The sequence below is a fragment of the Strix uralensis genome, chromosome 8 (assembly GCF_047716275.1).
Source record: "Strix uralensis isolate ZFMK-TIS-50842 chromosome 8, bStrUra1, whole genome shotgun sequence".
NCBI lineage: Eukaryota > Metazoa > Chordata > Aves > Strigiformes > Strigidae > Strix > Strix uralensis.
Genome location: NC_133979.1, coordinates 19,495,817 through 19,513,665, shown reverse-complemented (window position 1 = coordinate 19,513,665; position 17,849 = coordinate 19,495,817). Strand labels below are relative to the sequence as shown.

The following is a 17,849-nucleotide window of genomic DNA, read 5'->3' as shown; positions in this document are numbered from 1 at the left end:
CTGTTAGTAAAATGTTGAAAATATGTATATGTGTATGATGCTGTAATGTGTATGAGCTGAGGTGAGCTTGCTGCTTTTGCTTCATCGAAGTGTATTGTGCAAAAATGTGGGATGCCGACAGGCCTCTTCAAACTCATACATGCTAGTAAAGACTTTTGGAAAACTGAATTCTCACAGAGCTGAGGTGGCTTGTGAGTTTTATTTTCAAGTGCCACACATCCAAAAATCTGTAGAAAAGGGAAGTATTTTAAGGGCATTCAGGAGTTTTAGATAAACAGCTGATTTTGAAATGCCTCGACTTACCCTGGTGAAGTACAGAATTTTTTCATCTTTGAATTATATTTGGAATTGGTGTAAATCTCAGACAAACACACAATTTACTTTGACAGGAATGAGGAGGCTTTCAAAAACAGAAATCTGAAGTTAGCGATTTTGTTAATGGCTTCTTTTTATATACGACAGAGCTCTTGCACACCGTTCAGCAAAGCTGAAGTTAGACTAATGACAGCTAAGCCAGGAGGAAAGAGAAGAAGTATGAGCCGTAAGTTGTGAACTAATTCTGAACAAAAGGAAATTCATGCCTTTTCATATTTTCTTCAAATATTTTTTTTCGAATCCAAGAAATAAATTGAAGGAAAGACAGATGAGACATTACAAAATTGCTTCATGTTCATACATGGATTGGCAGACAGTAGGTGGAGCTCAAGAATATGTATACCAGTTTTTGGTAGGATCAATAAAACTTGCAGGTGGCTTCTTAATAGGAAAATGGCTAGTAGGAAAACCAAGCCTATTGCCAGATGACTTTAAAGTTTCTATGTTTTAGTTATAAAAGATGAGATTTTTCAAAGGTATTTGGATGTCTTAAAGTGCAAATTAAGACCTTGTAGGAAGCTCATAAACAGGTTGGGCACTTATTTCTTGTAGCTGCCAATCTGGGTTTTTATATGAGTCAGATTTTCAGAGAGATTTATTCAAGCAGCATTGAAAACTAAGTGGATGCAAATTCTGTTTTCTCACTATTCCTGTGCAACTGCAGCGTATTTCTGACTTTGCTTCACAGAAGTGCGATAGAGAGGAGAAAGAAATTATGCTGACCTCTCCCATACCACGCCCATGCAGTGCAAACAAGTGTAATGACAGTTGCAGCTGTTTCTATTGATTTATGATCAGAAGCTGCACCAACAACAGCCTGCAGGAAGTGAGGTTATAGAAGAGAACATGAAACAGTTCTATTAAGAATTGACACAGGAGAATGGTAGGAGATGAGCCGGGTTGTGGGACTTTATGCACCTGTAGACAGTTGAGTTAGGAACAGATAAAAGTGAGTAACTCCTTCTGACAGTGTTGTCATCCCCTTTCTTGCACTTATTCTGCACTTTATAAAAGCGTTCAGCTGTAAACAGTTGGGCTTTACTTGTGTTTGGAGGCATCCCCCAGACAACTTTATTAGAGGCGATGGGGCATGTCTGAAGGACTAACACTAAATGGTAGTGGGCATTGTGAAGATATTGTTTGTGTGGGCAAATTATTTATTAGTAGTTGTCCCCTATTTCCTGACTTTTTCTTACATTAAAAAGACCAAATAACTAGTTAAAGAGAAGTCTTCTGTATTAAACTAATGTTTCCATCTGAAGATTTAAATGCTTTGATTTTCTTTGGGTTTTTTCTTTTAAATTTTATTCATATTGTACTTCATTACAACCTTACAGGTGCCATTTTATAGCCACAGGCGCTCACAACTATAGCTAGATTGTGCATGTGCACTGTGTAATTGGGACATATCCGTATTCCATATGACATCATTAGTCCAGTGACAGTGAGCAGTGTGCTCTGGATTGGCTGCGTGCTGTGTCAAATCAGATTTATGTAGTTGACCCTTGTACAGTACACCATGCTGCCTTTCATTTATAGCTGCCTTTCTGCCTGGATTGTTTACTTTCAATTAGTGGAGAGAAATCTAAAGCATTACATGTATTTCACTGAATTTTGTTAGGCCGATTTAAATGCTTAAATGATTTGTTGATGTAGTGTGAAGTAACAGTGGCAAGCCACCAATTCCCTCCTCTAATTTAGCCTTAAATTATTTCTCTGTAATATAAAATTACAAATCATAATTCTGTGTGTGAATTATAAGCACTTCCATGAACATGAGTGGTATTTGGTTCATAATACCTTCTTGTAGATCTGCAGACTGGTTTGATAACTTTAGACTGCTTGTGAGGTTCTGAGTGTTTATATTTCTATGTTTGGTTGCTTTACTTGAGCCACTTACAACTTTGAAGCCAAAGAATTTTTTTTTTTTTTGTGATGAGAGAAAAATAAACCAACCCCCTCTAGAGAAATTATCCCTATATTCTATCTTGTTTAACCTGTACAATTGAAGCAGCCTAAGAGGATTCCCCCAGAGCAGGTTCACACTGTCCAGCATGAAGTCTTCAAACTCCAGCATATGCAATGTGCTGTGCGTGGGGCTGGACACCGTTTAGGTGTGTCAGGGGAACAGTCCCAATATGCAGTGCTGGGTAAGTGTAATTTAAAACAGACCATGAAAACACCCTAAATAATTCTAGAGGCTTTGTAATGACACAGATGGGGTTGGAAGAGACACCTTAATTTCTCTTCCTGATGGACTATTAGGAACTCAACACAGAATATATGATCAAGTGTCCTTAAGACTCATGTGGCCTTGAATTCTCTGAATTTAGAAATCCTTTCTTAATAAACTTAGCTATCAAAACCACTCTAGCCAGCCATCCTTAGAAACAGATGAAGGGATTATCAGATATTTTAAGATTCTAGGCAAGAATCTTTGAAAACAAAGAAATAAAGCCGATGGTTGATCTGTTGATGTAGAGAGCACCAGAAATACATCAACAGATTGATTTAGCAGAAAGATTGTATTTGATGTTTTTAAGGTGCAAGAAACAGATGCTTTATTTTTTATGAGCAAAATATCAGCAAAAAGTCACAGGACAGGAGAGTGAAAATGTGGCTAAACCATCATTTGTTTCCCTGAGTCAATACTTACAAGTATAAATCTTCCCTACATGTGAAGTGTAATTTGGGTCAGCCTGAAGGCTGTTCTCAATCGTGCTGGCTGAAGACAACTCCATGATAGCCAGCAGTTCAGGAACTATCATATAATCACCCAGAGGTTTCTCATGTACGCTTTGAGATACCTTCCAGTTGTCTTAATTTTCATACTGCTTTATCAGTGTCATGCAGAGGTTCTGGTTCTGACTCTTAAAAATGTGTCATCCATTCATTGAACTATATATGCAGAAGTCATGTTAACCTTTAATAAAAAACAAAATCCTATTAGATTCACTATCTAAATAAAGCATCCTCTTTCCTGCCAGTTATACTGTTGATAAAAAGTGTCAGCAGCTGCTGTATGAAATTGTACAACATTATTTTTTAAGGTTCATTATTTCTGGCGTTCACACAGCATACATAATTTTTGATTCTTTACTTACTCCATTACAGGCAGGAAATAAGGAACTGGCAATTACCACTTTTAATTTATGCCCTGCTGTTCATGTTGAGCTGTGGATGTAACACTTAAACTTTTTTCACTGCTGCTTAGTAACAAGCCTTTCAAATGAAAAATAGACACGCCTACATTGAATACGTACTAGGCCAAATTTACTTTTCTGATTAAGCTGTGCAATCCAATTGAAGGGGGGAGATTGTGCCTACAATCCAGGGAATCTGTTGAAAATACACCCATTATGTCCCTTTGGTCTCAGTACGGAAAAGACTAGAGGGGGAATCTATGTCCTCTTGAAAAGGTTTGGGAAGATGATGCAGCAACTTCATTCTTTGCCTCCATTCTGGGAAGGTAAAAACACATTCTTTGTGTTTTTACCCCTTGTTTGGGGGAAGGAACCATATTGAGAATTGTATCATTCAAACTAGACTGATAGAACTCTACCAGTAAGTATCCCTGGGTAAACAAGTCATACAAGAAGCTGCAAAACTAATACGTCTTTCTGTAAGGCATGAATGTACGTTTAAAGTTGTCAAGGCCTGGGGAAATATGTTAGCTATTGAACCACAACAATAGTTGGATTTGCAATCTAGAACTTGTCGAAGTAGGAAAACATGAGTCCAAAAAGGATACTGCATCCTCTTTATTGTCACAAGTACCTTATTGTGCTACTATGGGGATGTGGGTGTTGTGTTTTTCTTCTTTATAAAGTGCTTCATGTTGAACTCTATTAGAACTGCCACTCCAAATTGAGGGTTTTTATTCCTGGTGATGACTGAGAACCTTTGTCTAAATTCCAGTGTAGGTTTACTTATTGTTAGATCATCATTTTTTTACCCCATAAAGAACTGCTCTCCTTTTTGGAACTTACTTTTAATTCTTTTCAGAGCAAAAGTGGCCCACCTTATTTTGCATTGCTAAACCAGTTGGTTTCTGCTGCCAAAATAGATCAGTCGTCCTAATAGCCCTTCTTGTCACCTGCTGTAGTTTCAAGATACTTGTCTTGATAGTTTTTGCTCATGATATTTCAAATTAAACCTTGGTGTATTGTGCAGTGATACTAATACTTTCTTGTCACCATTATAAAGCAGAAATGCCTCGACTGATGCATTCTTGAATTTGATTTCCCTTTTTGTAATGTTTTTCCCCCCTCTCTTCTGTAAATGGGATTAGGGTGTTGTTATAAGAATTTCTTGATGAAGATTCTTCAAAAATACAGTCCTTGATGGAGATGTCCTCCCAGAGTACCAAAAATCTTGGGACAAGAAGTCACAGTTGAGGCTTTTGTGTTTGGAGTTCTGCAGGCTATCTTTTCATCTTCTCTTCTCTGGCATCCCGCTAAAGTAATCCTATGGATTTCCTCAAAGTGGAAGAAGAACTTAAAGTAAATTAAAATATGCTACAGCATAGAGTGGAGAGAAAAGGGGGGTATATTCACATTCTTAGTATTTTATCTATTCCTTCATTGTCTGAGTTTGTCATAAGCTACTTGGAGAGGCATTTCCTCTCCACAGCTATAGCAGGACTCCATTTTCAAAGTCATTAGTTTTAGCTTCTTTTCTGAGCCAATTTTCATCCTTTTTCTTGCCAGGGTAATCACTTTTCAGTCCATTTAATGCTCTCTTCTTTTATTCCTACAGAATTTTCCTTTCCTCAAAACAGTCACAGGCATAACATCTCCTACACGTGGCCAAGTAGTCTTGACTAGCTTTATGAACATTCTAGTTTTAGTGCTTAACTTTGGTGCTAGATACCTGCAAACCTTAGGTGAGTCAAACAGGTAAGAGAACTTTACACATCACACTTCCTTTTCCTTGTTATCAAGACTGAGGTTTCCTTTTCTTTTTGGACAGGCTCTCCATCCCACTTGCGTTGAAAGGCTGTGCACATGTTATGCCTTGTCTTTGCTCAGTGCTGCTTCTTGGTTTATGTGCCAAGTCCCATTGCTTAATGCAGACACTGAGGGCACTTCACATTGTTCAGTCAATGTGGGAAGGAAGTACTCTTATTATTGGGTGAGAAGTATTGTCTTGCAAGTAATACCTGAGGACCTCAGTAAGCATTTACTATGTGTGCCCTCCTAATTATGGAATGTATTTGTTGCTGATGAAAAAGACAAGTAACTCTTCCTTTTAACCACTCCTTAGGACTAATTTATTCCTAATCTGAGATCTGAAATATCTGTGACTCCTGGACTTTTTTATACCATACAAATTATAAATGATTGATCTCTTTAAAGTTTCTCTTTTTTAAGTGTTACAGGCTTTCTTGTATCCCTCAATCCAGTGCATTTTCTTTCCTTTCACCAAGTCTGTTAATTGGGCTGCTATGGAGGGTGAGGTCTTGTCTTTAACAATTATTAAAATTAGCCAAATTATTTGCCTTTTTTGCCTTCACTCTTGAGAGAGCCTTGAGGTATGTAGGACAGATTCTTTGCTGATGAGTGGTTTACTGGTCAGTAAGCTATGGACTGTGGTGTCCAAGAGAATAGAATCACAGGCATAAATAAAACTACTGGTTTTTATTTTGTTTTAGTATTTATTTTTACTTTGCCATATCAGAGGTGTTCTTGAATTCAGTCTTTTCTTTCTCTAGCAATTTGCACAATCCCATGGGACTATCACCAAGCTAAAGCTGTCCACTGATAGCTTTAAATTAGAAAGGTACCTTGGTTGCACCACTAATGCTGACCATGCTGACAGTGTTGGTTTCTTGCTATTTTTATCTAAGGAGTGCTTGCCAGAAGCTTCCTAATTAAAAATAAACAGATTTATCATTTTCCTTAGTTACCCTAAGCTCTAAGGATGTAATTCTTATTTGAGTAGGAAGAGTAACAGTCATCAAATAGTAATCAACTGCTTTTCCTCTTAGTTTTTTTATTTTTATGTGTTTTATGTGTATATTATTGATGATGCAGATAGAGACGTTGCGTGATTGAGCTGGAGCAACTGATTAAGCCTTTATCAGCACAGGGAGACAGTCAGGTATTGTATCTCATCAAGAAGAGGTTTGTCTTGAGCTGGTGGCTTAAATACATCTCTGAGCCAGGGGATACCAAGATAGAGGAGCTAGGATTTCACTGGTGAGTGAAACAGATCACATGAGGATTCTGTCACTCTCTATATGGCATGCTGGAAGCAAGCATGCTAGTGGCCACTGAATTGATAGTATCAGCTTCAGCTGTGGAGAGTGTCCCAGACTGATACGTGAGTAGGGGGGTGTAGCAGCTCTGGCAGGCAGTGGTGATACTAAAGAGCTTGCTAAACCTCTGAGAATTGCTAATAGTGACTGTTTATCTTCAGTCTTGAGGAACTACAAACAGCAGAACTGAAAATGCCGAAGAATTATAATGTTTTTCAAATGCTGATTGCAGCACTTTGCTGCTTTTATCATCGTAAGTCTATTATCAGAGTCAAGGTAGGTGCCCTTTTTCAGTAACAGTAAATACACAGTGTGCTAGTCAGTAATGCTTTTAGGTTTTGTTCAGAAGTTTTTGTTTTTATGTGATGGTTGGGTACAGTGTGTTTCTGTTCTAAAGAATGTCTTTAGAACCATTGTCTGAGAGAGAAGTTTAAACAACTTTCAGTTTTATGAGCCTGAGTTGGCTGTCTTTATGTTTAGGCACTAAGTTAAAAATGCCTTTGTTTGGGACTCACTGAAGAGAATTTTAGCAAAGTTTTAAGCTTTCAGAATTTAACTGATCAGACCGTTTGGTTCCCTAAGTTTTTCACTTACTTACTGAAAACATAGGCAATTGTGCTCAGGAGCTCAGGTTTTTTTCAATACTTCAGACAATTTTGGACTTGCCCTTATATTTTAGAACTTTTAAAATTACAAAATACACAAAATCATACACTCATAGAATGGCTTGGGTTGGAAGGAACCTTTAAAGATCATCTAGTCCAATCCTCCTGCCATGGGCAGGGACATCTTTTGCTTTATGCAAAAATGCACTATATGAAAAGAAAAAGCCTTTATAAATATTTTGAGCCACACCTGCAGAAGTGTCTAAGCAACTTGGGAATTGACTTGTAATCTGGTGGGGTATCTAACTACTTTTGAGGATCTGTGAGCTACACGTAAGCTTTTAAATCTTTTTAGTTAAGATTTATGCTTGAATTGTTCTTTGGATAACAAAGTGTCAGCTCTGTAAGTCTCTGTCTAATATGTATATATTTTCTGGAGCACTTGCAATGAGGAAGCATGTGAAAACCTTCACAGGCTATCTTCTGGCCTGTCGGCTTTCAAACTTTGATGGAGGCACTTAAAAGTTGGGAACAGCTGCCCTCCTTCTCTCTCCTTCAGTGATTTAGCCTTTTAACTGTCTATTTCTGAAAGTGGGGTGTGGAGCGCAGTCTTTTGGGCACACTGAAAAAGTGAGTCTGATCAGACTGTCTTCTCTTTCTCACTGGGACAAATGTCAGAAGTTATCATCAGAATAGAGAGCTAAAGATGCTCTCCTGTTACTGTAATTAATTTTATTTTTCATTCCAATTTTAAGCATAAGATTTAACTCTTCTGTTCTAAAACTTTTAAAATTACATTGGGTTTTATCATTGGCTGTCAGAACAGTTATAAAACCGTTGTTCCTGACCATGCATGCCCTTTGTTTAACTTGGCATGAATTTCTAATACCTAAAATAACGGTAATGTTGTCATGGCAACCTTCCATTTAGTCTAATCCATATAGTCTCTAGAGAAACTGAAACATTAATAGTATTTGCTGTATGGAGAGAAAAAAATAAAACCTTTTATGTAGCAACAAATTACAGCTGGGCTCTTTCAAAAATAAGGTTCTATTTAAAGAGATTTGCAGCATTTAAAATAGATTTGAATGCATGTGTTCTAGCATGCAGATTTAGCATCAGTTGAATCTGATAAACTGCTATTTTAAGGAGTTCTCATGGTAGGAAACTGTGGTGCATTTGCTGAAGAGAAAGTGGCTGTAGGTATAGAAACAGCTGGTGGTCAAATCAAGTAAGGTCTACACCTTGGGGCCAAATGATGTACATTCTGTGAAATGCTGAAGTGCCTAGGATGGTATGAACAACTGAGGCTAAGTCATCTTCTTACTTAAATTGTGAAAACGTACCATTCCAAGCAAAATCAGTTTGTGTAGTTAGATGAGATTAATTATTAGTTTTAATAGTAAATACAATTGTAATGAAATACCAAATTGATCCATAAATAAGCATACTGAAGTCTGCAGCTACCTCTGAGAGATTCAGACTTTGCTGCACAGAGATAAATTCATTGTAATTATGTTGTCCGATTTAATTGAAAACAGTATGTGGCCAAGCTCAGAGATGCCTGGTTGTACCCTGTCAAAGCACAGGAAACAGTACAGCACTTGAGCACTCATGTTTCACTGTACTTAATTTTAGCATGTGAAATTAGGATCTCAATAGCAGATGTTTAGTTTGTTTTCCCATACATTAGTAGAAAATATAATGATCAGTGCAGAAGATCTGAACTTGTATCAACTCATTCTTCAGTCATGATATGTCAGTACCTTTTACAATCCCATTTGGTTTTAATAGCTCTTTACAGTTAAGGTCAGCTTCTACATTTGAGGAAAAGAAGGGGAAACTTCAAGGCATGGAGTTCCTGTTTGTGGTTAAAAAAAAAAAAAAAAGTGAAGAGAGAATTCTAAATTGTGACTTACACCACTTCCAAGCCAAAATATTGTTCTTTAATTTTTGCATTTATTGGAAGGTAAGAATTAAGTTAAGACTAAATCAATGACTTCAAAAATGAAGAGGTCTAAATTAATAACGTTAACTTTGCCACAAGACAGTGTTTTTAGATCTAGCTAGTATGGTTGTCATGATCAGAGGGAAAGACCTTGAAGTTCAGGTATTTTCATTCTTAATTCTCTGCTATGATTCACACTTAGCTGAAGCTGCGCAAAAGGGGAAAGCCACTCAAATTATCAGGACTGCCAAGTTTTAAAACTTCCAGCACGTTGATCTAGCTCATCACTGGGTAATGTACTAATGCTATGAATGTGGCATGCGTAAGAAGCCTTTTATAAGCAGCTACTTATTGCAAGTGCCATCTCTTATCTTGGATGAATTGCAGACACTTTTTATAGATAGTAGATCTTAATTAATATTTCTTCAGTATGTGATGATCTAAATCTGTTTCACTGGCATCCTTGCGCTTCATGTATCCAGTTTCAGCATGTATGTGGAAGCAGTTGGATTTGATAACATGAGTTTACAAGTCATCACCACCCAGCATTATGGGTCTGCCTTTTTGATGTTAGATTTGTTGCTCTTGGAGAGGGCCAGATGGGAAAAGATTGACTTATAAAAATTGATGTGAAATTTTGAATAGCTCCCTGAACTTTGATTCTCCATTGTCTTGCTGCTGAGTTTGAGTTTTGATGAGTCTTACACTATATAACTTTTTTCAGTTTCTCATGGTAATTTTATACAGTTCATCAAACTTTCACTGCAGTATACCCTCTATCATAAATGTATAGATAGCACAGGAACCACCGGTGCTTTCGAAGTGATTCCTGTTCAACGGGAATGGGAACATTCTCCAGTAGATATTTATGCATTTAACTTCTTGGTAATACTTTTCATTTACCTCAGATTAAAACAAAAAAACTACCCAACTTCTAAAATCCTTTTGATTTGGTAGTCAAAGTCCCTAGGGTCACTGAGTGAGGAGATCAGGATTTGACTAACTCTAAACTCAGGATTTTTCAGGATCCGTACTCTAGAGATGAGGATGTCCTCCTAGCTCTGAACATGGTCACCTAGAAAATTAAGGAATTGTTTTCAGTGTAATGTTGTAGTGGAAGGTGAATGCAGAGTCCACTAGAATTAAGTCTTTCCATTCAGTTAACATTAGACTGAACTTGGTACTAAAAGCCTTTTTTATTTTCTTCCTCCCAAACAAATATCTCACTAATTAATAAAAAAATGGCTGCTTTTTTTGTGAATGTCAGGCAGGTTCTGTTGTTCATAGTGACAGACTGAGAACATGCATATGATGGAGTTTATTTGATTTTAAAGAGCCGTCACAGTTATGATAGAAGTTTTCATGGTGACTTGTTTTCTTTTCATCAGTAACCTCAACAGTTGCCACCTGTTACCTAAACAAGCACACAGAAGTCTTGTAGCTTCAAAATTGCCATTCTTATGTATTAATTAGTCTGAGTAGTTTGAGATTTCTCTCCTGTATCTTTGACATGGTGAATGTTTATATATTATTTGTTTTATGTTTCAACCAACTAATTAAGCCACTAGAAAATAAAAGTAAAACCCTGCAGAAGTTGGCAGTCATCTATGCAAAGAGACTTTTATCACCCATTTTATTATCTCCCATTACTTAACTTATTATAGTCCTTTGTGAACTTTGTGCACTCTGGAAGATTAGAGAAAACTGCCCCTGTGAAGAACATTGCTGCAGTTGTAGTTCAAAATGTCCAAGTTAAATCAGAAAATGGTTTTCTGAATTTAGAAACTCCCTTTTTCCCATTAGTTCTTTCTCAAAAAAACTGTTTCAGAAATAACTCTGTCCATGTGTTCTTGTCACTTTGTAAGTTCTTGGCCAGTTATACTACTTTTTTGTACAGAATGTTTTCAACGAAAGATGGAGAGTCTGGTTCCACATGGGTATTCTTTTAAATGCATAGTGCAAGTCTCTTGGTTTTGGTGACTGAGTAGTAGAGTTATAAGTGAAATGAAATACGTTGTACTCTATAAATAAAATTAAAACATATTATACATTGATGTAATTGTATATTTTAAAATGCTTGTATTCATAGTGCCAGGCAGGCATTCTGATCAGCATCACAAGGGTTAGAGACTTAAGGGGTCTCTGCAGCCAGTGAAGTGTATCTTGATCCCGAATTGGAACTTTGACAATAAAATGTTTATTTTCTGTATGAACAAGTTGATTGCTGTCTAGTGGTTTGGAAATAGAAGAATTTCATTTAATTTTTCACTTTTCCAGATGTTTTTAGTGTCCTCTGGTGTGTCCCCCCCTTCTTTCTCATTTCACATCTTTGTCTTCCCTTTTGGCATTTCCTGTCCCTGCCCCAGCACCCCCTTCACATTTCTGTTGATTGGTCTTTCTGTTAAATTATCCACTTGGCTAAAAGCTATGTAAATCTCACAAAATTTAAGTTTTTCCTGAATCACAAAGTATCTCCCATCTCTCATTTATTTGAAGATTCTGTAGGACCTAGTGATTTTACAAGGTCAGAAAGTTGTAGTTCAGAGTTCATAGTGCACTCAAGCAAAGGTAGCAGGCCTCCAGTGTTGGAGAAAAGATGGATTTGGGAGAAAGCGGTAATAGATTTGGTTTAGATAGATATAGTACATTTATTAAAAGTTTAGGAAATGTACTGGCTTGACTTATTTCCTCAATCAGATCACACTTGAGTTTTCACAGAGCTGTTCGCGTTTATCCGTAACAATGATATCTTTTTTTTTTTTCTTTTTGAAACCTTCAAAGCAACAGGAAATTGGGTGGTTCCAAGGTGGCCTGTTGGGCTAATTTAAATATCAGCTGGCAGAGCTGTGCAAAGCATCAGGAAATAATCGAGATTGGATGGAAATGTGGCCACCTTTAGTCATGTACTTGTAACAGTCCTTGGCTGTGCTTTAAGTAAATAATACTTTGCCAGAAGTATACAAAGAGAGGTGATATGAAATTCTGCATTATCAGAACTGAAGGAGATGATCTAGCATGACAGATTTTGGACCAATACCGACCTGTCTAAAAAGTAAAAGTCTTTTCCTCATAATTCAAGCTGTTTATAAAAACAAGCAGAAAAACCTCCTCTTGGTCACCTTAGAGGAGAATTAATTAATAACAATTGAGGTAAGCCACAAAAACTAGAACACATAAGATGCGACTATGGGTGTATATATATCAAAACCTGTGTGGTTCTCCTGTCAGCTATTTTGATTTTCCATGGGTACATACTTCACTGGAGTTGTTGCAGATATGAACTGTAAAAAGAATCCACTGCCAGTAGGCTACAGAAATAACTGTGGGACTTCTGTTTTGTTTACCACCAAACTCATGCAGTAGATTATTCAGCAGAATTTAAAAATTATTCTAATCTAATGTGATAAATTCAGCTAGGATGATTGACACAAGACCTTGATATAGAGCGAGTTTCCTTTGCAGAGTGCCAAACACTCAAACTCCTTGGATGCACAAACAACAAATTATTCTGAGAAATTCCCATTAAAATGTGTTCACAAGTTTCATAGGTACAGAATATTGTAGTAGGTCAAGTCCTTTTAAAATTTAACTTAAGATCATATTTTAACATTTTACTTCCTTAAACTTTCATATTTTCCAGTTTTCCATATCCTGGATTAATATTTGCCTGAAAAAATGTAAAATACTATGTAGCATCAAGGGTAGCTTGTTACATCTGTAAGCACAGTCTGCTTTTAGTTTAATGGCCCTGTAGTAGAAATCCTTTGTGAAATATAATAAACTTGAGTGACATTTATTAAAAACACTAAAATAAGTGTACTGACTGGAAATTTTTTTCCCCCTTCCAACTCTTGGTCTCTAGGTTTTCCATTGAGTATGTAAGAAGGATTGAGGGCTTTTGCTGAAGGTTGATAATATTATATTGCTAGATAGTTTTGTGTTTTTGTTTTAAAGACCTGCTCACAAAAACTCAGCATGGCAGGAATATCTTAAAGTAACACCAGGAATGGAAACAATGTGACTAAAACACAAACAAACAGTTCTGGAAAGCATGTAACTAGGGGGAGTTCTTTGTACACCAGAAAAAGCCTCTGTATTTGAAAAAAGTTCTGCTGACTTGATTTGGTTTTATATTCCAGGGATCTCTGACAGGGGTTGTTACTATTTGTAAATCTTAAAGAATTTAAACTGGAAGCTTCCCTGTGTCACTTCAACCATGTTTTGTTGCAGAATATACAGAAGTCTTTAATTTTTGCACTGGATTTTTTTTTAAATTTTTTTTACTACTCGCTATCTAACTGTAAATGTAAATTCAAGTTTCTTTCTGTCATTGGGTATGAGCCAACAAAGTGTCTTAGAAAAAGGCATAAACTGAGGACATATTACTAAATGAAGGCTTGTCACTATGAGGTTAGTGCAAATTTACAGCATACCATTACTGCCGATTAATTACCCTTTGGGTCCTATTGGGAAATGAGGCTGAAGTATCTGCATCACTTTCTTTTAAAAGAAAGCCCATTGACATAGCTAATTATGCTTTTCTAAGCTTAAACTCTTCCTTATTTACAGACTAGCATGCTTGTGCAGGCTGTGCCTGGAGTGATTTTTGAGCCCTTACTTGCATGATGTGAAGTTCAGTGTATGCAGAGATTCTTGCAGGACTGGAGGCCTTGGGTATAGCGTTTAGCATAGAAGGGCACAGGCTGGTATGATTACAGAGAGTTCATCGGTCACACTTCTCCTTTAACGGTTGTCGGTTGTATAAGAAATCAGTCTCAGCCAACAAAAAGCTGTCCAGGAAGACATGCTATTACTGAACTTGCTTACCTAGGCAGTTTCCCCCCTATGTATTTCGGGATTTGTGCTAGCCACAGGAGTTCTTCCACTAAGTTCAGAGTTGCATAAGGGTTATTTAAGCATGTTTGCTTCACCTCAGGAGATGTCTGACCTCTGGCAATCAGAGTATGCTCAGTGTGGTAGACCATGGTGGAGAGGATTTTTAATAAACCAGTAATCGTGAATGTTAACAATTCAGTTGGTTTGGATTCCTTAAATGTTTTTCTTGTTGTGTTGCTAGATATAATTTAAGTGCAGTATGAGTCTCGTTACCTTCACTTGAGTAGTGAAAAAATCCATGTAACCACCAGAAGAAAATCTAGGTTTCTCTGCTATATTTGTAACTTATATTTATCTGTAACTTGATAATCCTGGTTTTTTTAAGGTAATTTGTGTCAGTACAATGGATTATATTAGTTCATACGCAAAGACCTATAGCTCTCTTTGTTAACTAAGAATCTAGCTCTCTGAAGAAAATTCAGTTATTGCATTTGTATGCTATAGTCTGTTCCATTCACAGTAGCTTTGCCTACCACTCTGATACAGTAAGATGCCTTTGGTAACAATTTTTACAGTAGCTTTGGGTTTTTTAAGATCTCTGTTCAGTCAAAAGCATCTTTAAAAAACTTAGATATAATTCACATTAAAGTAGTAGTTCCTTTCAGAAGATTAGCCAAATCTATAGCTATGAATGCAAGAGATTTGTATACCATTACGATAGAGTGCTGTTGTTTAGATTGGAGCAGGTACTTTAAAAGTTCTCCAGCTTGTGCAGTCAGGGATAAGGTGCTCTTGAAAAGTCTACTCTCAGTGTGCTCTTCACTTTACCTTCAGCTTATGCAAATGCTATAATACTTCTTACATCTGTAAGATGTGGCAGTGAAATGACTGTTAATTCTGGAATCAATGCCAGTCAGCTTTAAATGGGTACCCAGCCATTTGAGTTGGGAAACAGCCACTAGTCCTTTAGCTATGTTAGTCTGATAGATCACAGAAGTTTGGAGTGGAGGGGAGATTTTTGGCCTTACTTGACTATGTTTTGATATGCTTTTGGACTTGAGTCCTCACTAGGGTTCTTCTGTGACCCAGTAACTTAATCTGTTCCCATTGTACATGGCTTTATGAAAGAGCCCTTGCAGTGAAGGTCTCTTTTTGTGGTGTGGTTTGTTTCTGCACAGACTTTTCTTGTCATAAAGCTTGGGAGGAGCTGATGAAAGACCCTGTATGAAAGCACAAAGAATTTGTTCCTTGTTGAAAATGATTGTCCATTTTGAACCACATTTGCATGGATAAATACCACCCTGTTATGATTCACAGAAGCATAACCTTTACCTCGTTGGTTTTATCTGTTGCCTTCCTGTATAAGCTACTACACTCATTTGTGTTTGTCTAAGAGTAGCCTTAGTTTTCTCTGAGAAAAGCAGAGAGAAGAGGAGAATTTATCTCAGAATTTCTCTGGGTTCCCAGCATGTTTAAATAGTCTTGGCAGCGGGATGCCTCTTCTGGCATTGTTCCACCAAAAATCTGCTGTCTAGTAATCTGTTGTAATTCAGTCTGCTTGAAATTGCAGGGAGGATTGTTGAAAGGAGTGCTAAATGTATGCCACCTGCTCCCACAGGTGCTGTGAGTATTCAATATGAAGAAGAAAATGCTATAGAGAGAAGCTTTCACAGAAAGAATAGGATTGGTGGGCAAGCATTCCCAGTTCTTCTTTAAATAATGCATGTGTTCCATATTTACATCAGTGTGTCAGTGAAGGGAACCTGTGAACTTTGGCTCATATCCAGAGCTAAGAGAAAAATCCATAATGCACTGGAGCAAAATGTTGCATTTTAGTCTGTGCTCCAGCTGGAGGCCCAGGCTTTCTTCTCTCTCTCTCTTTTTTAAAATGTGCTTTCTTTTAAGAGAGGGTATACTCTGATTCTTTGATCAATGTTGAACATGTTCCCTGCAATGAACCTGTTTCTCTTGGGTATCTTAGGCTTTTGAAACTCTTTGGCAACAGTAAAGATGGGCTGGAGTCCCCAGCTCTTGGAGAATGTAAGGAAGTCCACAGAACTTCCCTCCACTGAGTGCTTATGAAAGAGTAGATGGACAGCTCTAGAGGGGATGCTGCACCTCTACTTTGTTAGCGACACTGCATCCACAGGAAGTGATGAGCCGTGAGCCAGAGTGGTCCAGCATGGAAGCTGTACTCCAAGAAGAGATGAAGATTGACATTTTCCAGAAAACCTTATAGTAGTTGTATAGTGGTGATGGAGATATCTACAAGCAGATCTCAGGCTTTTTGTGCTAAGGGGCAACAAGAGCTTTTTCCCTTAGAAGGGAACATCTTGGACATGCAGATTTAACGGCCATTAGAAGTAAGCCCTTTAAAGTTGAAAATTTACTTTGGCAATCTGTTTTTTAGTGCAACAGAAATGTTGCACAACTATGTATGCTCAGGTTAGTTTGTCTTGATGCATTTGGAATGTTCTTAATTGGATGGGTTCGGGGGGGGCGGAGAATCTGAGTTTAAAATGGAAGTTGAAACAGGAGGAGGAATATTGAAGTAGGGCACTTGTGTCCAGCTCCATTTTTGGGGGGTATAGTTAGAATTCTTGTTGGGAAGAGGAAGTAAGAGAAGTGACTTTGTAGGTGTGTCATTATTAGCTTGTTGTACAGACAGAACACTTTGCTCTGTTCCGTGCAGTGTATAACAATCACATGTTATCTCACTGAATGCTGGATTTTGCAAATACAATCTAGAGAGCAGCCGAGCCAGCCTGCTAAAAGCAGTACCTGCGTTCCAGTGGCTAGTGCAGATCATGTGACAGAAGTTATAACCCAGGTAAAATGTTAATCACTAAACTTGGCACAGTTGAAGCTTTTAATCTTTTATTGCAGTTTTCTAGGGAGAGGCAAGTTATGGACAACAGCCCGGAAAAACTGAAGAAGGAGTTAGAGGAAGAACTGCAGCTAAGTAGTGAAGACTTGCGTAGCCATGCCTGGTACCATGGACGTATTCCTCGGCAGGTACGTGGTCTTTGCATTGCCAAATGAGCTTTGAGCTTTTATAGACAAGCAGAACTGCACTAAAGTACTAAACACATCTCTGATATCTGCATTAATGTAGTAGAAACATAATGCTTATTTGTGTGTAAACTATGGTATTTATCACAGCTTGGCATAAAATGAGGCTGAAGAAGGATTCAGTGCAGACACTGGTGACAAATGTAGATATTTCAGGATTTGTGTGCACTGAATAAAGGCAGAAATGGAATTTAAGCTTTATATGAGAATACTCTCCCCATGTTGTTCAGACATGCTGACATTAATTTGATTCAGTATTCTTAACCAAAGTTAAAATGTTCTTGTTTATCTTCTTTCTTGCACTTGGAATTTCGAGGAGGAAGGAAAAAAACCCACAAGAAAATCTATGTAATAACTTAATTTTGATCCTTACAAACGTAGTTAAAAGTATGTTAAAGCTGTGGTTGGATTGGAGCTTAGGTTCCCAGAGCTCCGGGAGCTCCCCCTGCGGGCCTCCCTCCCCTGCGGTAGAACCCGGCTCCGGCCAGAGCTGCGCGCCGCCGGCTGCCCTTCCCCTCAGTGCCAGCAGGCACAGCAGCCATGTACGCTGTGCTTAGGATCAACTGTTAGATGTGTAGTTTATCACATGAAAGGCCTAACTCAAAGCAGACTATTCCTAGTACTATGCAGTATTCAAAGAATGAAAAATGAAAGCTTCTGTCACTTAAGGTAATAACAAAAGGACAATTTCTGGGGTCCTGTCATAATGGCTTCTAAACTTCAGTGTGACTGTCTATTCAGATGCTTTAAACTC

General features: G+C 37.6%; 1 protein-coding gene across 6 annotated transcripts in view; it reads left to right on the top strand.

Annotated features, from left to right (window-relative positions):
* BCAR3 (BCAR3 adaptor protein, NSP family member) overlaps positions 1–17,849 on the top strand; it is a 112,907-nt gene that overhangs the window by 84,279 nt on the left and 10,779 nt on the right. For all 6 annotated transcript variants that reach the window (XM_074876533.1, XM_074876534.1, XM_074876535.1 and 3 more), the window contains one exon: positions 16,910–17,038. In XM_074876533.1, the coding sequence (XP_074732634.1) occupies positions 16,910–17,038 (129 nt within the window). The remainder of the gene's footprint in view (positions 1–16,909; positions 17,039–17,849) is intronic.